Source organism: Macaca mulatta, chromosome 8, assembly GCF_049350105.2.
Source record: "Macaca mulatta isolate MMU2019108-1 chromosome 8, T2T-MMU8v2.0, whole genome shotgun sequence".
Classification (NCBI taxonomy): domain Eukaryota; kingdom Metazoa; phylum Chordata; class Mammalia; order Primates; family Cercopithecidae; genus Macaca; species Macaca mulatta.
In genome coordinates, this window is record NC_133413.1 from 134,187,851 (window position 1) to 134,211,019 (window position 23,169).

The window sequence follows — 23,169 nt, forward strand, 5'->3', positions numbered from 1 at the left end:
TGTTCTCTTGTAACTTACATACTTTTCTTTTAAATTACTGTTGGTTTGTAAAGTATTTATAGTTAATATATAACTGTAAGAAACCTGAAAAAAAACTGGACAATTTCCCCCTTTTGTGCAGTTAAACATGTCAAGAAAGATGAACGCAGATACTATGAGGAACTGCTAAAGTACAGCCGAGATCATCTCATGCTGTACCCTTACCATCTATCGGATATTATGGTGAAGGGCTTGAGGATAACACCATTTTCATATTATACTGGGATTATGGAGGTGAGTTTATAGTGTGGGTGAGCCATTGGGAATGGGATGGGACTACATGTCTGGGACTTTTTCAGGTGTTCATCAACTCTTCAGCTGTCATCTGCGGTGGACACTCTTTCTGAACTATAAGTGTAAAAAGGACTGTTGGTGGCAAGTTAACTGTTTGAGCCACACTGTACAAGTACTTATCCTTGTTGATGTTTTTATATTGGGAAGGTGTCTATTTCTATTCTGGTTCTTGAAGGTGCTGTTGACCCTTTGTGCTGTTGTAGCACTGATCAGTCATTTATATTAGCAGAATTTGTAAATTTTACTGCTTTTTAAAACATGATTAAGGCTGAAAATGTGGGTGACAGAATTGAACATTAGGCTCTGAGAAAATTATATGTATTTAGGCCGGGTGCAGTGGCTCAAGCCTGTAATCCCAGCACTTTGGGAGGCCAAGGTGGGTGGATTACAAGGTCAGGAGATCAAGACCACCTGGCCAACATGGTGAAACCTCATCTCTACTAAAAGTACAAAAATTAGCCAGCCGTGGTGGTGTGCACCTGTAATCCCAGCTACTTGGGAGGCTGAGGTGGGAGAATCGCTTGAACCTAGGAGATGGAGGTTGCAGTGAGCCGAGATAGCACCACTGCACTCCATCCTGGGCAACAGAGCAAGACTCTGTCTCAAAAAAAAAAAAAAAAAAAAAGAAAATTAATATATTTACATATTCACTAACTGTCTAACAAATAAATGATGACATAGATCCAACATTATATAATACAGGTATCAGAAAAGAGAAATATGTTAGTAGTCTTGGCTGTTAATCTCTTTCTATAATTATTAACTTTTAGTTTTTAGCCTTTTTCCAAAGACAGCTTTTAGGCTTGTATTGGATAACTTTAATACTAGTTGTATACTGTTTTCAAGTGAGCTTTATGAAAGATTGGCAATATTTATTTAGTATTCATTTGTTCTTTATTTATGTTTGAGTGCTCCTGTTTGGGGCTCACTAGCCACTTGAAGAGCAGAGAGGAGCCTAGAACTAAAGGAGTTGGGAACCTATGGTAACATGAGGTTAGCCCCGCTTATGATGTGTCCTTTGCTGTTCGATCCCTTCGCTTATCTACAAAAGCCCCTCCTTTGTGGGCTTCTTCTGCAGTCCCATGCATCCCTTGTTCCTCTTTTGAAGGAAATACCAGAGGAAAGCGAGAGGCCCGATAGCGCAGGTACCTTAGTGAAGAACCAGGGTAGCACAATGAAGGTGGCAGCTAATCAGGAAGTAGAATAGTTACTGCTGTCTCTGTATTTTTCTAGTGTAGTCCACACATTTGGGAGCTAAAATAGGTGGAGTTTTTGTTTCATTTACCAGCTTTCATTTCAGTTACATCCACATGGTTGCTGCATTCTGGTTTCTGTTCTTATATCATTGGGTATAGTTCCTGGGTTGAAAATGGGCCTTGTGCCCCCAGGAAGCAGTGGGTTTGTTATTGGAGAAACAGATTGGGGTAGAAAAAGCTGGATACGAAGTTTAAGTCTTCTACGAATTGGGACTTATAGGATCAAAGGCCACTAAGTGGTTACAGTCTTCATTGGTAGTGCATGTTGACGGAGCTGTGGCACATTATTTGTTTCTCTCTCATGGTGTGGATCTAGGATCAGGTATGAAATATGGAGAGGCTGGAACCCTGAGCTCTAGTAGAGGCATTACTTACATAGCTTCCACAGGGCAGAAGTTATGGGGCAGCTGTCTGGGATTCGTAGAGAGCCTCGTAAGAAACCCAGACCTGAAAATCTGCCCTTTAATTACCAGGTTGGGAACATGTGTGGGAAGTGCCACAGGGTGGCATGTATGCTCTAGGTAGCCAAACTGTGATCTCACTGCTTCCTGTAATAATCATTGTTATTGGCTGTAATAATATTGTAGTCATACACATTTTTATTTAAGGACATTTTAGATTTCAAATTAAAAATTTTTTTCTTTTTAAAAGGATATTATGAACAGTGAGAAAAGTTATGATTCATTGCCCAATTTTACTGCTGCTGACTGTAAGTATTTAATTGTGCTGAAGAAGGTAATGTTTAGGTTGTGTCTGTGCATCCTGTCATCTGTTAATATTGTAATGTGTGTTTTTAACCTGAAATATGTGAAAAATGAAAACAGTAAGCAACATAAGTAGTGGGAATTTTATCAGATGATACCAGACGCATGTATAAGATTTACTCTAAATGTCTAAGAGAGGAATATTTGAGAGGGGTAGAATCAGAAAAATAGGACTAATCTATATATTTCCAGAGAATGAAGTTCTTTCTGATACTTGGGCTGTGTGTGTATTAAATGTGGGAGGAAAACTTGTACACAGTATTTTTGCAGGTCAGTTTTTAGTAACTTGCTGCTGTTTTATTATGCTTACATTGGCAAAGTGTGTATTTTGAATGTGTCATAATTCTGTTGTTTAAGAAGCTTTCGCTGAGAATTACATTTTGACTCCCTAAAATTGGCAGGAGTTCTGCTTTTTACAAATGTTTTTATTTGTTAGAAGTGTCAGCTTGATTTCATCTCTCCCAAAGTTTAGCTTTTATGTTTTCTTTGAAGACTTCCTTTTAATTTGATATTGATATTTGATTAGTAATTGAAAGATGAACATAAATTCAGGCTTTTCCTACAATCACTTGTGAGTGTATTGAGATTTCAAGATATATTAAATGTTTTTAAAGGAAAGACTTTTTTTCAGGTCTAAGGCTTCTTGGCATAGGAAGAAACCAGTATATTGATCTTATGAATCAATGTAGATCATCAAAAGTAAGTTAGTACTTTCCCTTTCTTTTTCATTGTTTTGGCCTCATCACACAGTTTGATTAGTTTTTTTAAGCGGTAGAAATAATGAATTGTTTGTCTGTGACCAAATAAAATGTACTTAACACAGAAACAATACAAAAAGAACTCCTCGGTATTCTCTAGGTTATAGCTTAAATGATTATTTAAAATGTTTAATGCATAAAACATTTACTTTTAAAAATTATTTTTGTTCTCTTAGTCTTTTTATTTGCTTATTCTACTTGTAGAGTTCACTTAATGGGTGAAATAAGTGTTCGCATTTTCAAATGCAGTTTTTACTGCTTGGGTTTCACTTGAGTTTCTGGAAGTAAATCTGGATTTAACAATTAGTGTTTTGAAATAATTTATTTTGAAACAATTTAAGAATGACTTTCTTCATACAATATGTTAATATCTAGAATTATTAAGATTTTAAAAAATGAAGGTTTAAGAAGATACTTATTTAGTCCGTTACAAACAATCTTATGATATGATTGATGAAAGAAGAAAGTGATAATTTTAGATTGCAAATTCTCAAGTGTTTGTACCATTGCAGAAATTCTTCAGAAGGAAAACAGCCCGTGATCTTCTACCAATAAAGCCGGTGGAAATTGCCATAGAGGCGTGGTGGGTGGTGCAGGCTGGATATATCACAGAAGATGACATCAAGGTAGAAATCTTTAAAAGTGAAACATAGGATTTTTAGTTTTTAGTTTATTTTACAATTTTTAATTATAGCTTATACTTTTTAAAAAAGTAACATTATTTTGTTTTCCTGAAGAAAATGAAACTTAAACTTAAATTTTAAAATGATCTTAGTAGACTAGAATATTGGTGAGTTTCAGAGATACTTTCTAATGGTGAGGGAGACCTGACTTGGTTCAAGTACAGTTATCTGGGGATGTTAATTAGGTAGAAACTTCATGTAAAGTAACATATGATGCCACAGCTACCACTAACAATAATATTGGCTAACACTTTTGAACATCTGCTGTATGCTAGATGTGCCAGGCTCTATTGCAAGTGCTTTTTATATTGTCTTACTTAATATGTATTATTTGCACCCCCATTTCACAGATAAGGAAAGTGAGCCCAGAACAATTAAGTAACACCTCAAATCTTAGCAGTAGTAAAGGTCCAGGATTTTTTGGCAGTTTGCCATGAAACTTGTACTCTTAATCACCGTGAAGAACTGTTGTACTGAGGCAGTAGGTGCTTTTATGGGGCGATAGTGTCAAGATCAAGAGAGTTGATATTCCCAGTGGTCAGACCACATCTTGGAAGGGATATTGATTTAGAGGAAAGGGGTGGAGTAATGAGGGCACCTAGAGACCAGGTTGTATTTATGTGTAGCTGAAGCAATGTAAATGAGTATGTAGGCTTCTTTTTAGTCTGCATTTAATTTTCTCCAGAGTACGTACTAAATCCAATGAGCGGAAGGCTTAGAAATTTTACTTCAGTCTAAAGTACCTCCTAATGGAGCTCTCAAATAAGCTAGTGAACTTTCCTTTTACTGACAATATTCATGTGCAGTTTAACTAAACTTCTGATTAGAGAGATTCTGAGTTGGCAGATGGATCTAATTCCAATTCAATGACAAGGAACAAATATTACTCACCAGCAAATGTTGGTACTTACAGTAAGTTTGTTCTCTACATTCTGTTGGTATGTTGCATATTTTGGCACCTTAATTGATGGCTATGTGCATAGTTTTTTGTTTGAATTATAGAGTGATAAATATGTAGTTCATTGAGCTAATAACATGTAATCACTGGTTTCAACATAAATAAATTTCAGGAGACTTGTAAATTAGTTAATTTGGACAGAACTTAATTAAAAATATTTTGCTTTTCTTAGATATGCACTTTGCCTGAGAAATGCGCTATTGATAAGATCATCGATTCAGGCCCTCAACTCTCTGGATCACTAGATTACAATGTAGTACATAGTAAGTGGTTAGTAGAAATGGTCTTTTGTCAACATAAAAACTTGTTTTAAACCATCAATAATTACTAGCAATTACTTATCAAGTAGGTACAAATAGTGCTATTTTCTAAGGCATGTTATTGTTTGAAATGTGACCTTAGTCTTTTGTTTTCCAGTGTGGCTATAATTAGTCACATACACTAGAAATTTATGCAACTGAATGGTAAGAAAAATTTTGTACTTCTAAGCATATGCAGGAAACCGAGATTTAAAAACCTTAATTCTTTTTCTCTTCTATTTTACTTCTTCCTTCGTCACATAGCATTCATTTGTTAGAATCTTTACAGAAAGCCAGGAATCAGTTTTTTTAAAAGAAAAATCACTGTTGTGTAGTGTTCCATCTAAAACAAGGTGCTTTTGTTTCTTTAGGTTTATATAACAAAGGATTTATTTATCTGGATGTACCAATATCTGATGACAGTTGTATAGCAGGTAAGTCTGTGCTAACATTTTCCACTGTGTTTTGAATGGATATCAGGTACTAAGCACTGCATATCATCCATTCTAGGATCTTAGATGTTAGGATATTTCAAGAAAAATATTTCTTCTTTATTACATTTTAACACAGTACGATGGTTTTACTTAAATTCCTTATTCTCATTTTTGTATTTGGTGTGTACACACTGTACTAAAGTAATAGAAACCCAAGGTAAATTTCTAACAATCCCAAATCAAATCAATATTTTTATAAATTTGTGTTACCTTTTAATCCTTGTTCATTGTGTAGCTGTTTTTACACGTGTTCGGTAATCTCATAGAATTGTATGTTCTCACTTTCCGTTAACGTACTAGTGCATTATTTTTTCATGTTACTGTAGTCTTTTTGTCTATTTCCTTTTCCCTTCTTCCTTTACCTGCTTCTCCGAGTTAAACCAATATTAAGAGCCTTGTATATTTGTCATACACTTTATGGCTGTATCAGTTTATTAAACCATTTTGTATTTCTGGTAATTTAGATTATTTCCAGTTTTTTGCCACTACAATACTGATATGTTCAATATCCTTGAACACAGAGTGGTGCTTTTTTTTCTATAGGTTATATTTCTTACCAATTTATAGAAGCACTTACTGTGTTCAGGTTAGATGCTACAAGTATGTCTTGTGGCATATCTTTTAACTATTGTTCTTGTGTTTTATCATACTTAGATGTTGAATATTTGTGTAATCAAATATAAAGTGTCAAAAAAATTTCAGAGAATGACCCTAATATTAACAAAGTAGTGGTGATAGGGTTTATTGCAGAAATACTTCTTTATATCAGTGTTGAATCTTGACAAGATATCATGCTGTAGCATGTCCAGACCTTTGGGTTGGCATATGTTTGTGATTCTTTAATAACACATTTTAAACCTTGTGCATATGTGAATTCTTTTTTCTTTTTCTTTTTTTTTTTTTTTTTTTGAGACGGAGTATAACTCTGTTACCCAGGCTGGAGTGCAGTGGCATGATTTTGGCTCACTGCAACCTCTGCCTCCTGGGTTCAAGCGATTCTCCTGCCTCAGTCTCCTGAGTAGCTGGGATTATAGGCACCCACCACCGCACCTGGCTAATTTACTCTACAGGTAAAACCCATAGAGACAGGGTTTCACCATTTTGGCCAGGCCAGTCTTGAACTCCTGACCTCCAGCGATCTGCCCACCTCGGCCTCCCAAAGTGCTGGGATTACAGGTGTGACCCACCATGCCCGGCCTGCATCCTATTTTAAGCTTGGAAAGACTCCTTAAAAAGTAAAGGAAATACTAATTTGGGTTTCTATAGTTGATGCTATAACAAAATACTAGTTTTAAAATGAGAAAGATTTTGACAAGGAAATGATTTCTGAAGACAGAGGTGGTCGTGGTTTCCTGTCACAGTTGGAAAATATGTAAGTATTACTCTAGTGCCTACTCTGATCAGATAAGCTGACGTTGATTCATTTGAGATCCACCTTTTAATAAAAAGATTAGTCTTTGACTAGTTCGTTTCAGTCCAGTTTGACTGTCAGTTTGAACACTGACTCACATTAGAGTAACTTTTAATATTACTTATGGCTAAACTAAATTCATTTGAAGAAAGCAGTCAGAGAAGGGCCAGATGGATGGTGCCCCATTACGTTGATGTGTTCTACCATACTTCACTTAGTAGCTGCTGGCATTTGGTGGTACACACAGACCCATGGGATGCTAATTGCTAAACTTACCCTTGTCACCATGTTACCTCTTTGGCTGTTCCGCACATTAGAATAAACACATAAAAGCAGTTTGACAATGTGGAAGGCATCAAATTCAGTACAAATAATACCTCAAGGTGATTTCAAAAGAGGCATTTCAGATACGTTTCAACGACAAAAGAAACAAGCACTATGGTTGGTGATACAAATATAAATGGAGGTTAGAAATACTTTTAAGGGAGTAATCATGAAAGGCTCTTTTATTAAATAAATTTATTCCATTATTCATCAGATTTTCTAACTGTATTTTGTGTGTCTTTTATAGCTTCCTGATTTCTGTTATGTTTGAATGGAATACCCGTAGAATATAGAAATAGTCTGAAAATCTTGAGAACTTTCGTTGTATATATTTAAATTTGTAGTTTGTTTGGAACTTATTTTCGTATTTGATGTGGAGTAAGCGTTCAACTTATTTTTCTTCTCTTTGAATAACCAATAGCATTTGGACAAATGCTAGCACTGTTTTTTCGATAATTCATTACTGCTGAATGGAGGCATAACTTTTGTTGTATACTAAATTCCACTGTATATTGGATCTAATTTTGGTACCCCTTTTTCTTCTGCTGATACAATATTGTTTTTTGTTTGTTTTTTCCTCTGAGACTGTGTCCTGCTTTTCGCCCAAGCTGGAGTGCAGTGGTGCGATCTCGGCTCACTGCAACCTCCGCCTCCCGGGTTCAAGCGATTCTCCAGCCTCACCCTCCCGAGTAGCTGGGACTACAGGTGCCTGCCACTGCGCCCGGCTAATTTTTGTATTTTTTGTAGAAACAGGGTTTCTCCATGTTGGCTAGGTTGGTCTCGAACTCCTCACCTCAGGTGATCTGCCCACCTTGGCCTCCCAAAGTGCTGGGATTAACAGGTGTGAGCCACTGTGCCCAGCCTACAATATTGTTTTGATTATTGTAACTCAGAGTAACTTTTAATATTAGTTATGGCTAAACTTTCCTTGTAAGTCTTTTTTTAGTAACTTTCTTGGCTATTCCAAGACATTTATATGTGTGTGTGTATATATACATATATATATTATTTATATTATGTATATTATAGTTGTGTGCATTTATGGGGTACAATGTGATGTTTTGATGTATGTGTATAATGTGACATGATTAAATCAAACTAATTGACATATTCATCACTTCACCTGTCATTTTTTTAATGGTGAGACAACTGAAATTTATTCTGAAATACTTAATACATTTTTATTGACTGTAGTCACTGTGGTGTGCAATAAATCTCAAAACTGATTCCATCTGTCTGAAACTTAATATGCTTAACAGCTGCCCATTCCTCTGTCTGAAACTGTACCCTTTTATCAATAACTCCCCATTCCCTCCTTCTCTACTCCCCCAGCCTCTGGTAGTCATCTTCCTACTCTGCTTCTGTGAGTTCAGCTTTATTAGGTTCCACATATAAGGGAGGTCATGCAGTATTTGCCTTTCTGTGCCTGGCTTATTTCACTTAGCATAATTTCCTCCAGTATTATTCATGTCATTGCAAATGACAGGATTTCTCTTTTTTTATGGCTGAATAGTATTCCATTGTGTATATATACCACATTTTAATCTATTTGTCTGTCAATGGACACTTAGGTTGTTTCCATGTCTTGGCTGTTGTGACTTATGCTGCAGTGAATGTGGAAATGCACATATCCCTTTGAGACACTGATTTCAGTTCCTTTGGATATATACTCAGAAGTGGGATTACTGGGTCATACGATAGTTCTATTTTTAGTTTTTTTAGGAACCTTCAAACCATTTTTTTATAATTAAAGAAAAATTTATTAATATATTTTTCAGTAGGCAATAATTATGATACAAAATTCTAAATTTACACAGGGGTATTAAAAAGTCTGCCTTCCACTTCTGTGCTTAGCCACCCAATTCTCTTTCAGCAGCCACTGTTAAGTGTCTTCTGTTTCCTTCTAGAAGTATCATATATGTATATATTCTTTTTTGTGTGTGGTTGTATTTTTACACAGATGGTGTACTCTAGACTTTTAAAAGAAATTTAATATGAATTAGAGACTATTTCAGATTTCTTCATGTAGAGTCACCTTACTCTTTTTGCTTAGATATAAATTTTGACCTAGGAAAATTTCTAATCGCATAGTGCCTTGGTTTCTTTATCTCTCCAAATGGGGTAACTGGCCAAGCACAGTGACTCACACCTGTAATCCCAGTACTTTGGGAAGCCAAGGCATGGGATCGCTTGAGCCCCGGAGTTGGAGACCAGCCTGGGCAATATAAAGGGACTCCTTCTCTACAAAAATAAAAATAAAAATAATTAGTCATGCATGCTGCCTTGTGACTGTAGTGCCAGCTACTTGGGGGATTGGGGCAAGAGGATTGCTTGAGCCTGGGAGATTGAAGCTGTTGTAAGCCATGATCCCCCCACTGCACTCCAGCCTGGGCAACAGAGTGAGACCCTGTCTCAACAAATAAATAAATAAGCAAGTGAATGAATGAATAAATACATTTAGAAATAGGGGTAATTATACTACCGTATAACTCATGGAGTTAGGAGGATTAAATGAAAATGTATATATAAAGTACTTGGTAATAGCCTAGCACTTAGCATTCAATAAATGCTATTATTATTTACATAGCTGATAGTGTAGGGAAATAATTAATGTTGTCAAATATGGGATTTCTAAAATATTTCTAAAAAGAAACCATTGATCATTAAAAGTACCTAGATGACTAGAAATATAGGTAGTGCTAAATTAGAAAATGACATGAGCCAGATCTGTAAAGTGAATAACCTATCTTCCAATGTATGCACATTGTAGTTTTTCAGTGTCTTAATTTTGACCATTTGAATTTTGTCTTATTTTTCACTGTTAGGAATAATTTAAGTTTTCGGGTACAATTAGATGATATTAGGGCCAGGGGACATAAGGATACCCAAATGCTACTATGGCTAAGACATTCCTCCTTTTAGGATATTTTCAGGGTAAATGTATGCACAGGGGAGAATGGCAAAGGAAAGCATAGAGCTTGTTTTTTATTGGCTGGGCAGAGCACTTTGGTAAATCAGATTAGAACATTTGGACCAAAGAGATAGAAGTGAGTATGAATGAACATTCGAGTGGAGAGTGATGGTTGGGCTGCCCACTGTGCTCGAGGGGATCTTGACCCTGTTCCCACTGAGGCCCACTGGGGAGGATACCAGAATAGAAAGCCCCAAAGAACAAGTTAGCCCAGTGACTCCTGGTAAACGTGACAGTCATGCAGATGAATTTCCCTTTTTAGGATGGAGGAGGGATGATGGGCAGACAGAGCCAATACTTTGCATCCACCTGGTTTTCGTATAGCATAGCAACTCTTTCTTGCAGTCATTTGCTTTTCAGCTTTGGCCCACTCACCCCTGCTGCCTATGAGGCATCAAAAACAATGTATTAGAAACCCTTTGCAGGCTCCCCCTTTCTGAAGCAGCCCCTGTTCCCTTGCCCTTCTACCAAGTCCATGTCATCCAGCGTTTCTGAGTTACCTGTCTCAGTAACTCTGAGAGTTTCGTGGTGAATTAAATGAACTCTGTGGATTTTGTGTCTACCTTCAGAGTCTTCTCTGTGTAGGTATTGTTGTAGAGTTTCAGAAAACTGCTGTGGAGTGGATAAATAAATCAAAAGCTGCATTCAGTCCTTAAGTTAGAGGTTTCTTTTTTTAATTAGATATGTAAATTATACTTTCTTGTTTTATAAAATTGTATCACTGAGAAAAATCTCTTCTGTTTTAGTTCCACCTCTTGAAGGTTTTGTAATGAATCGAGTGCAAGGTGATTATTTTGAAACTCTACTCTATAAGATCTTTGTTTCAATAGATGAGCACACAAATGTTGCAGAGGTAAGTTTGACGACATCTCATGAAAATATAATCTCAAGATTGTAAGTTTGTGTAAAGCAAGTAAAATTATTTAATATGGTAATATGTTTTTAAAATCTCCAGGTAGGGAGATTATACCATTATTACACTTAAATGTCATTATTCTTACGTTAATTCTTATAAATGTATGTTAACATTTAAGTTAATAATTTATAATTTGGTTAACTTTCTATATGACTTTTTATACTTAAGTATTGTAGACTATATTGATCTATCCAGGAATTTTATTTTAAATGAGACAAAATTAAAGAGTAAGGAATCTTAAATTGTTATGGTCACTGCCTGGATTTGTACTATAAGGATCTTAGAGATAGGGAAAGAAGAAAGTTCTGAATTCAAAATTTATTCAGGTCTTCTAATTATTCATAATTTTAAAATTTTGCTAATTATGATTATATTAGTCTATTACAACTGTGTAATGTGCTGTTGATTCTAATAATGTAAAAATAAATTTTAATTTTATCTTCCAGCTTGCAAATGTCCTTGAGATTGATTTATCCCTGGTTAAGGTATATTATTTTTGTGCTGATTTATTTGTGATGTGATAACTGAGTGGATTTTACTAGTAGATTTTTATCTTGATAAGCTACTGAGAAACGAAGGCATTGAGATTGTTGTTAGCTGTCTGAGAGAGTGTGCACAGTAAAGGGGCACTTGTAAAGAGCAGGATAAGGGGCCCTGAATTGGGATTCAAACACATGGACTGAAAAGAGAGCACTCATGCAAGCAGCAGCCCAAACAGTATCTTGTAGTGAGGTCCATTAAAGCAACAACTCCTGCTTCATTAGGGGTAGATGTAGGGAGGGCAAGGCCAGAGAGGTGGAAACATTTCCTCGTATACATTTAGGAAGACCTTAAGGGAGGAGCAGGTCTACTGAAAATAGTTTCTAGTTACGGGCTGAAAATGTTTGAGAATCACTATTAGTCTATTACACTATTTTTTTCTCTGCAAATATTCTGATGTCTAGTTTATTTTAAATGCTAATTAGTTTCCTTTGTATTCCTTTCAGAATGCTGTTTCAATGTATTGCCGATTGGGCTTTGCCCATAAGAAGGGACAAGTAATAAATTTGGATCAACTTCATTCATCATGGAAGAATGTTCCATCCGTAAACAGATTAAAGTAACTTATTTATTCAGTATGAGATATTAGAGTTTCCTTTTGAAAAGACATTTAATTTTACATACAGAAATTTGTTTATTTGTTTATTTATTTATTGAAAGTCTCGCTCTTGTCACCCAGGCTGGAGTGCGATGGCGCGATCTTGGCTTACTGCAACTTGCACCTTCCTGTTTCATGCGATTTTTTTTTTTTTTTTTTTTTTTTTTTTTTTTTTTTTTGAGACGGAGTCTCCCTCTGTGCCCAGGCTGGAGTGCAGTGGCCGGATCTCAGCTCACTGCAAGCTCCACCTCCGGGGTTTACGCCATTGTCCTGACTCAGCCTCCCGAGTAGCTGGGACTACAGGTACCTGCCACCTCGCCCGGCTAGTTTTTTGTATTTTTTAGTAGAGACGGGGTTTCACCGTGTTAGCCAGGATGGTCTTGATCTCCTGACCTCGTGATCCGCCCATCTCGGCCTCCCAAAGTGCTGGGATTACAGGTTTGAGCCACCGCGCCCAGCCTCAAGCGATATTCATGCCTCAGCCTCCTGAGTAGTTGGGACTATAGGCTTGCACCACCATGCCCATCTGATTTTTGTATTTCTGGTAGAGGTGGGGTTTCACCATGTTGGCCAGGCTGGTCTCAAACTCCTGGCCCCAACAGATCCACCGGCCTTGACCTCCCAAAGTGTTGGGATTACAGGTGTGAGCCGCTGCGCCTGGCCCAGAAATTTTATTTATTCAACCTGTCAGTTGAGGTGAGCCCTATATATTAGTGATTTTTGATCTTGTGTGTGTTATGGATCTTTTTTGGAATCTTATGAAAACTAAGAAGCCTTTTCCCAGAAAAAAAACAAATACATATTTTACATAAAATCTTGAAGGGTTCTTGAATTTTTTGAAGCCTATCTGTGGATCTTAGTTAGGAACACTTGTTGTATGTAGGCAGAGCATTTTTGGGCTGCGTCTTAATTTTGGGCTTGAATATGAGACTGGATTTTGATGGATTGTTCATCATTTAAGTCTTCAGTAGATATTTTAATGTAAGGTCATTTATATGATTTTTAAAAAGCAAATGCATTCTCCATTAATAGGAGTACCTTAGATCCACAGAAGATGCTCTTGTCATGGGATGGAGGGGAAAGTAGGAGTCCTGTACAAGAAGCTTCATCGGCAACTGACACTGATACAAATAGTCAAGAAGATCCAGGTTAGCAGTAACTCAGTTTAACATAGAGCCTGTCTGTAGGTACGGCACATGTCCGGGCATGTATTCTTATAGTTGTCTTCTAGTTTTGTTTTAGATTTTATTCAATACGCAGTCTTCGAGTGTTTCACTGTGTTTTGGGCACTGTGCTAAGTCCTGGGTGTCTACAATTGACAAGAATATGGTACCTTTCTTCTAAGCATTAAATCTAAGGAGAGAGAAGAGAGTGTGACCAAACAAATTACAACAACACGGGCACCAATTATGATGCTTGTAGGGTGCAAAGAGGAAGAGACCCTTAATTGGCTAGAGAGGTTTGGGAAGCCTTCACAGAGAAGATATTATTTGAGCTAAGAATGAAGAAGAGCCTGCCAGCTGGTCAGGGAAGGAAAGCCATTTCAGCCCGAGGGAATAGTGAGGCTAAGCCCAAAGGGAAACAGCATAGTGGACAAGGCCTAGGGTTAAATGCTTTTTAATATTCTTTGCACTTCAAAATAGGTATGTCTGGAACCTTTTATGACTATGCTAGTGCCTTTTTAAAATTACGTACTTTCTGGTTATGAAATAAAGCTGAAATTAAATACTTTCACTCCAAATGGTAAGCAAAGAGTAATTTCCATTTACTTGATTTTAAATTACGGTGTTTTTCAGCTGACACAGCCAGTGTAAGCAGCCTGAGTCTGTCTACAGGACACACGAAGCGCATCGCATTCCTGTTTGACTCCACTCTTACTGCCTTCTTAATGATGGGAAATCTTTCACCAGTAAGCCAATTCTTGTTTAAATATGAAGGTGTTTAAAGTAAATATTAGATATAAAATAATTTAATGCTTTTATATCTTTTTTAAAGTACTACATTTATTCCTGAAGCACAGCTGACTTAGAGGAGTATGATAACTTTCGGGAGGGTCCTTTTGTAATTGGAAGAATTAGCCCCTCACCCCACTGATCGTTAAGTTTAAATATATTTGAAAGGATAATATAAATATTAGATATTATGATTAGCATAAAAATGGAGAGGTAAAGCTTTAATATTTTGTTTCTTTTTTTCAGAACTTGAAAAGTCATGCAGTCACAATGTTTGAAGTAGGCAAACTCTCAGATGAGTCTCTGGACAGCTTTCTCATAGAACTAGAAAAGGTAAATCTAGGTTGCATGTTAGGGGATGTTAGGGCATTTGGAATCTTGCTTGACAGAATGCCAGTTATGCAGTCTATTGATTTGAATGGGCTTTTGGTGTATTCTTGCTCGTTCCTACCTCATTCCCCAACTTAGTACTCTGACAGTCATTTAGACTTAAACACTGAGTGGGTGAATTGATTTTGTGATTTTTAAAGTGATATGTCTACCTCATCTAATTCTTAACATAATTTGATATAATGAAGAAATGGGGTATGGAAATTTTAGTCTGTAATTTTTTAAGTTAAATTTTTTCTAAAATAACTTTTCAATTTTTTTTCTGGTATGACTCTCTAAGATCACCTCTTAAGCAGTTTGATTTGAAGTTTTTGTTCCATTTACCTTGAATCTGGAACAGTGTCCCTGGGTATCATATTTATGTCCGCTCTCACTATCCCTTTTAGCATCTTGAAGACTTCAGCCATATTTGCTCTTAACCACCTTTTTCCCCGTGAGTACAGCCCTAGTTTTCCTTAGCTCTAAATAAATCTGATTGCCCTTTATTGGTGTTTTTCATTCTTTGGATATTTTATTCTGTCCTCTTTGTATTCAGATAGTTTGTGTGCCTAATCTGTTCCTTGACTAATAATTTTGGTGCCTTTTGTGCTTTAGTGATGAACTTTGTATATTAAATGTGCTGTTTAGAGAATTTGTGATGATTCTGTAACTCCTTTATATCTTACAAAAAAAAAACACAGTAACATTTTTCACTGCTCCTCCTCTGTAGGATTTTTACTTTTATAAGTGTAGAAATATGTGTGAGATAATCCTTTCCTATTAATTGGTCTCTTTTACTTTTACCTTTATACTGCCATTTATTTCTTCATGCTTCTTTATTTGTTAATCCCATTTCTTATTGTATATTATCTTTTACTAATAAATTTCTTACTGTGTTACTGCACATTTCAAGTCCTGGTTTCCTGATTTTTATCTTTTTTTCACCTCAGCTAGTCTTTTATCAAATGTAGCAAATCGTAAGATCACTTCTGCTCTTATACTCACTCATAAATCTATGTTCTTTTTCATCACAAAGTCATTCTTGAGAAAGCCTTTCAGTCTGAGGCTTAGTTTTTAAAGTGGATTCTTGGCTATTTTTTTAAGTAGTCTGATCTTGATTAAGATTGATTTTTTTAAATTTATGCAAATCTAATTTATTTATTTTCCCATTGGTAGACCTATCATTCCATTTTCTGTGTTGTTTCTGGGATATATGTGTCTCTACATATTAAAAGGTGACTTACTCAGAAAAGCATGCATTGAACTATAAGGCCAGCGAAGGCAGGGGTTTTGTCCATTACTCTATCCTTATCTCCTAGGGAGGTCATCGTCCATAGGAGGCACTAAGTAAATCTTTGTTGAGTGAATTTAAGCTGTGTGTTCAGCAATGGTGAACAGCTTTGTTGAATCACAGACTCCAGTGTCCCTAGTAACTGGTAATGCAGAATTGTGAACACAGTGATGAGAATTATAGGTAAAACTGGTGACCTTGGATTGGGGTACTTTCCTAGATGGAGTAGAATATGGGTTTTAGAGTTGTTCAAGCCCTCTATTTGAATCCTACATGGAACATGTAACATATAATGCTATAACTTAGCATTATTCAATTGCTAAAATTGTTAGTCTTAATTGAAGTAATTTCTATCTTCATAGATGCAGTAAAATTGGGAACTCAACCAAAACTGAGGTTAATAACTTGTTTCAGTATTGCCTGGGCAAATTTTTGATATACTACTTTTGAATAATGTCTTATATCTCTATTATATGATTATTAGAGTGAATGGCATAAAAGTGGTATTTTTGTTGCAGAATCTGTTTTCTCTTGGTTTAGGTTCAGAGCACTGGTGAAGGAGAAGCACAGAGATATTTTGATCATGCACTTACTCTGAGAAACACAATACTGTTTCTGCGTCATAACAAAGACCTAGTTGCGCAAACTGCACAGCCAGACCAACCCAATTATGGTATGATAAATATATTTAATTTTGAAGACATGATCATATGAAACCTTTTTCTAAGAAATTAAACAGATCATGCTCACTTATATAATCATCACTTACATATCTTGTATAGATAACATATTGAATTTAAAACTAGAGACCTGTTTTGTGAATTTCTTGCGTGTTAACTATTTCTTAACCTTATTTTAGTTTTTCTCTTCTCATGTGCCACTAACATTTGTAGTATTTAAATCTGTTCAATACCTACAAAAGTGTTAGAATGTTAATTTATGTAAGTAGCTGGATGGAATTTAGAACAGGCATCAGCTCTGAGGGGTGAACAAGGGCACACATTTAGTTAATGTAGGAAGCATAAAATTTCAAGAATGAAAGATTCCATCATAATGAAAAGAATAAAGAGGAGCCTTCTGCTCAAATGCTACTACAATACTTACCAAAAGATTTTACTTTTAAAAAGGAAATAGATAATTCTTTTTAAAGAGTAAAAGAAGTAGTGGCAATTTTAAGGTGTTGATGAACTTTAATGGAGCTGTTGCCTTACTGGGCACTCTCGGTTTTGTGATAGTTGGGGGTTCCCAAGCTTTACTTGAATTGATGGTGTCAGAATTTCCACCCAGATGGGGATTTGGATTCAGTCGGTTTTGAGATGTGGCGTGGCCCCCAGGAATTTGTGTTTTTGAAAGATGATTCCAGTGCTCAGCTAGGCTTGGGCACCACCGCATGAGCACTTGGCCCAAGTTCTTAGGAGTTCACAAGAGTTGTTGTGTCTTGGGGCTTCATGGGTCCTCAATACCACTGTAACATTTAATTTTGCTTAGTTTCATTTACCTAAAGGCTATTTTTCTAGCCAAGAACATCAGTTTCTTAATCATCTCCATTTTCATTTATTCTCTCACTAGCATCCGGCTTTCTTTTCAGCTCAGTTTTTAATATTGAGGGAGGATTCAGCTGTTACTTCACAAGCTGTCACATAGTTTTTGATTTACTACTTTTGAATAATGTCTTATATCTCTTATATGATTATTAGAGTGAATGGCATAAAAGTGGTATTTTTGTTGCAAAGTCTATTTTCTCTTGGTTTAGGTTCAGAGCACTGCTGAAGTTCCGAGAAGCACATGCTGGGTAGTTTACTTGAGTGAGGCTAGACTCACTTAGTATCAAGTGATACACTTCTGCAGCCTTAATATGCCTTATCTGAAGAATTACAAATTGTTGCATACTGGGGCTCTTTTTGAGATCATTCATAAATAGTTTAAACTGAGAATATTAAATCACCAAATGCCAAGAGTCTGAAGCACTTACGGGTAGGCATTTGTTGGTGGATAACCATTTTTGTGTTAATAAATACTAAATCATGTGATGAAGCAGTGGTGAGTGGCACAGTCTTGAAGATGTCTTTGGATATAAAACTCCTGGAATTTCTGGGACTTTTTAGTGCTTTATGGAGGTAATGCGTTAGATGATTTGAAATATTCTGTTAAAGCTGTCTTGAAATACATTGTCCTTTCCTGCCTATCCCAGAATCTGAGAATGTTAGAGAGTACTGGTGAGCCGTGAAGTGTAACTCCTATTATAGATAAAGAAATTGGAGTTTATATTAGCTAAATCTTCTGCTTGTTTTTAGTCATCAAAGCCCATATTATTAGTAAATGGAAGAGCCAGGAATGGAAGACTTGAATCCATGTCTGTTGAATTTTTTTCCATTGCCCTGTCCCTTGTATTACCTTCTCTTGAACGCTAAGCTTTGTATTGATTTACTCATAAACATTTGTTGCTTGGTAATCTGGGCTAAACTTTTTCCCCATGAATAGTCAGTGTACCATGAAGTAAGTTAAATGGTAAATCTAAACCTATTCTCTATGAAAATAGTCCCGTGCAATCCTAACCTTTAAGGTGGGTTTAATGTTAGACTGTTCCTGACACTAGTTGGAGATTTAATTGCTTAGAATAATTGCTGGGTCTCCAAAGTTAAATTTGATGAATGCCTCCCCTTAAGACCAAACCTGCAATTATTTATGAAATTTCATTTTTGCTACTTGCACTTCTTAGCTGAGCTCCTCATCTGAATTGCAGAACATGGAAACTGATTGGCATGACTGTTTCTCAGTTTTTCTCATGATGGTGTACATTAGTACCATTCTCAATGCATGAGAAAGGTCATTCGTTCGATATAGAGGTTATCTTAGGGCATTAAGGCTTCATGCTTGCCCTGTTGAGAAATGTTGCTTTCTGCAGGTACTGGGCTTGGTAACTGAACCTTACTCTTTTTTTAGAAAAGAAATTCTCTGCCGGGCGTGGTGGTTCATGCCTGTAATACCAGCACTTTGGGAGCTCGAGGTGGGCAGATCACTTGAGGTCAGGAGTTTGAGACCAGACTGACCAACATGGTGAAACCCCTCTTTACTAAAGATATAAAAATTAGCCAAGTGTGGTGGCAGGCACCTGTAATCCCAGCTATTCGGGAGGCTGAGGCAGGAGAATTGCTTGAACCTGGGAGGCTGAGGTTGCAGTGAGCTGAGATGGCGCCACTGCACTCCAGCCTGGGCAACAGACTGAGACTCCGTCTCAGAAGAAAAAAAAGAAATCCTCTAGTGTTGGTGTTTTAAGCATCTTGTTTGAGTAAAAGAATTTTATTTTTATGTTACTAATAATTTATACTTTGAATATATCATGTAGTACTTGTTATCCATTATAAAACAAAAGCGTTGTGATATTATACAAGCAAACTCTGTTATACGTGGAACTAGTTTCTTAGTCCTAAGAGTCCTTAATCCTTTGATTTCAAATAGGATGGGACACTGCTTGTACATAAAAGTGATGTTTGGTCTATTTTTTTCTCATTTTATAAGCATGATTTTCCCCCCAGGTATCTTTGTCTTTAAAAAGACATTGTTTAACTGTGATTAGTATAAGTCAGACATAAAAACCACTGTTTATAATTTGGCAGCCTAGTACTGTGGAAATGTTTAGGAATTAAACCACGTTTTGTAGGAAAGCAATCACAGTTGTAAAGCTATTAGAAATGTGTTCTAACCACCATGAAATCTTTGGACTTCTTACTTTCCCTGTTTTAGTATATATTAAGTATTATCTATACTTGACATTGATAATGTTGAATTTTGCCTGAAGGTTAAGACATCCCCTCACCCTTCTGTGTTTTGGGAAGGGGCTTAGTGCAAGGACACACTTTTTCCCCATATGACTTAGATGAGATTCAAAGGTGAATTCCCCGCTCCTTTCTGTTCACCTGTGACAAGGTCAGAAACAGATCCTCCACATTCCCTTGCTTTGCCTCATAAGCAGTGGGCCGAACTGCCTGTTCTGAATTATCAGTCAGAACAAAATGCTTGTTAGCCAAAGCTTGTTTAAGCTTCTGTCCTTCTAGCTCCGTGAAGTTTGTCTCACCCTCAGCCTGAGCAAGGTGTATCCCTTGCTTTAGGACCCCTCCCAGAAAATATGCTGACCTTATGGTTAAACATTCTGTGATCTGCTATCCAGTACCTCACCCTGTCATCCCCCTTCCTCACACCCAGTGCTTTCCATCTACCCTTCATTGGTGATGTTAATTTTGATCACCCAGTTAATGGATTGTCTGATTTTTCCACTGTATCGTCAACTATTTTTTTTCCCTCACAACTGATAAGCAATCTGTGGGGAGATACTTTGAGGCCATGCAGATATCCCACTCCTCATCAGTGTTTCCTCCTAGATTTAGAATCCATTGGTGGTTCTTGCCTGAACCATTCTGTATTTTGATGGTTGGAGATTGGTCATTTTTCCCCCACTTTAGCACTTCTGCCGTATTTAACAGTTGTGACCAGGCATTCTCTCGTATTCTCTGTATGAATTTAGGAATTCTTATTTTTTCAGTAGTCTGTGATTAGTCATTGTTGCCTCTCAATTATTTTTGTGCCCCAGTTTTCTCAGATTTTGCCCTGAGAATTTCCTTTAAGCTTGCTCCTGTCTCCTTTCTCCTTATGACATGCCTCCAGTTTTCTCCCCTAAGCAATTCTTTACTTTCTGGCCAAGTAATAAGATCTTATTGTGTGTTTATTCTGCCTCAGTCCTGGAATCAGCCATTTTTCCTAGAAGCCTAATTTCTTTTACTGGGGATTGCTATTAGAGACCAAGATACTGGTGTTAGTTGTGCTCATTGCTTCTAGGCATTTTCAGGAGGCCATTATATATATATACACATATATATATATATATTTTTAGATATATTCTTGCTTGAAGGAGGAGATAGCTACCTTGATCTTCGGAAGTTTCTTTTAACGTTAAATATCTCTTTTTAGAGAGCAATAGGATTTGGTATTTTTCAAAAGGATTAAGAATAAGAATGCTGAAAATCTGTTGTATGTTGAGTGAGTTCATGCTTTATGGACCGGAAATCTAGGATACACATTTCCAAATGAGGAGCTCTTGCCCCTATACTAAAATGAGGACTTGACCATGATTCTCTTTGTAGAGATCGGAAACTGGAGGAGAGAAGCACATAGCTTCTCCTGGGACTTAGGCTTTCGTAATACAGTTGACAAGTGAACAACATGGCTATGAATTGCACACATGCACTTATGGGCTGATTTTTATGAGTAAACGTGTTAGAACATTTTTTGGAAATTTGTGATGATTTGAAAAAACTTGCAGGCAAACCAGATGTTGAAGAAGTTAAGGAAAAGTTACATGTATCGTGTATGTATAAAATACATCTAGATACTAGTCTATTTTGTCATTTGTTACCATAAAATATATACAGATCCATTATAAAACATTCAAACATATCAGAACTTAATGCACACATTTACAGATTGCACAGCGACATTGCAGTTGAGAGAAATGTAAATAAATGGAAACATATAGTATTAAGCCATAACTGCATAAAATTACCTGTAGTACATATTATACTACTGTAATAATTTTGTAGATATCTCTTGTTGCTCTTGTGATGAGCTCAAGTGTTGTATCTACTTGAGTACCTGCTTAAAATACTCTGTGACACTGATCATCTTTGGGTGAGCAATGTGTCTTTACGTTAAATTGCCCATTACAGTTAAAAGTGATCTCTCGTGGTTCTCTCATATTTTTCATTGATTTAATGCAGTACCATAAACCTTGAATAACACTAGGGGAGCCATACAGAGAGCCACTAGTGATGCTGGAAATTCTCCCAAGAAGCAGAGAAAAGTCGTAACATTACAAGAAAAAGTTGAATTGCATGGTATGTACTGCAGATTGAGCTCTGCAGCTGCAGTTGCCCATCATTCAGGATAGGTAAATCAGTGTAAAAGACGATTGTTAAATAAGAGAAGGAAATTTATGAAGCTGTTTGTACCTCTATGCCAACAGGCATGAAAACATTGCACTTTTTGCAAAATACTTTCTTTTTCTCATATTGAAAATGCAGCTTTTATGTCAGTGCAGGATTGCTATAAGAAAGGCATACCTATAGACTCTAATATGATTTGAGAAAAAGCAAAGTCATTATGACAAAGCAAATGAAAGATAATATTCTCTTAAGCTGGGGAATTTAATGCTAGCAAAGGATGGTTTAATAATTTTAAGAGGTTTGGCTTAAAAACTGTTAAGATAGCAGGAGAAGAAATTTCTGTTGACCGAGAGGCAGCAGATGAGTTCCCAGATGCTAGTATGTTTTGATCTGTGTCCCCACCCAAATCTCATGTCTAATTGTAATCCCCAGTGTTGGAGGTGGGGCTTGGTGGGAGGTTATTGGATCATGGGGGCAGTTTCTCATGGTTTAACACCCCCTCCTCCCCCCCGCCCACCAAAGCTGTCATCACGATAGTGAGTTCTCACGAGATCTGGTTGTTTAAAAGTGTGTGCACGTTCCCCATCTCTCTCTTCCTCCTGCTCCGGCCATGTTAAGATGTGCCTGCTTCCCTTTCACCTTCTGCCATGATTGTCAGCTTCCTAAGGCCTCCTCAGAAGCAGAGGCCATTCCGCTTCCTGTATAGCCTGCAGAACCATGAACCAATTAAACCTATTTTCTTCATAAATTACCCAGTCTGAGATATTTCTTTATAGCAATGCAAGAATGGAGTAATACAGATACCATTAAGAAAATCATTGAGGAGAAGGGATATCTGCCTGAAGAGGTCTTTAATGCATGCAAAAGTGTCCTGTTCTGGAAAAAAATGGCATAAAGGACATTTATTAATAAGGAAGAGAAATGAGCACCAGGATTTAAGGCAGAAAGGGACAGGCTTACTACTGTTTTGTGCAAATGTAGTCAGGTTTCTGGTCAGGACTGCCCTTATCTATAAAGCTGCTGAGCCTTGAAGGGAAAAGATAAATGCCAGCTGCCAGTCTTTTGGCTGTACAGCAGAAGGGCCTGGGCAATAAGAACCCCTTTTCTGGACTAGTTCCTTTGATGTTTTTGTCCCTGAAGTCAGGAAGTACCTTGCCAGTAAGGGACTGCCTTTAAAGTTCTTTTGGTACTGGACAGTGGTCCTGGTGAACCCACGCAGAACCCGCATGAGTTCAACACTGAAGACATTGAAGTGATCTACTTGCCCCAAACACAGTCTCTGATTCAGCCTCTAAATCAGGGGGTCATAGTGACCT

At 36.8% G+C, this 23,169-nt stretch overlaps 1 protein-coding gene across 5 annotated transcripts in view; it reads left to right on the forward strand.

Annotated features, from left to right (window-relative positions):
• The window catches only part of FAM91A1 (family with sequence similarity 91 member A1), a 49,308-nt gene that overhangs the window by 6,565 nt on the left and 19,574 nt on the right, over positions 1-23,169 (forward strand). For all 5 annotated transcript variants that reach the window (XM_028852237.2, XM_077942546.1, XM_077942545.1 and 2 more), the window contains 13 exon segments: positions 122-273; positions 2,241-2,298; positions 2,985-3,052; positions 3,624-3,737; positions 4,925-5,015; positions 5,423-5,485; positions 10,998-11,104; positions 11,614-11,652; positions 12,154-12,266; positions 13,338-13,453; positions 14,102-14,214; positions 14,504-14,590; positions 16,458-16,590. In XM_028852237.2, coding sequence (XP_028708070.2) covers positions 190-273; positions 2,241-2,298; positions 2,985-3,052; positions 3,624-3,737; positions 4,925-5,015; positions 5,423-5,485; positions 10,998-11,104; positions 11,614-11,652; positions 12,154-12,266; positions 13,338-13,453; positions 14,102-14,214; positions 14,504-14,590; positions 16,458-16,590 — 1,186 coding nt within the window. In that variant the 5' untranslated portion in view covers positions 122-189.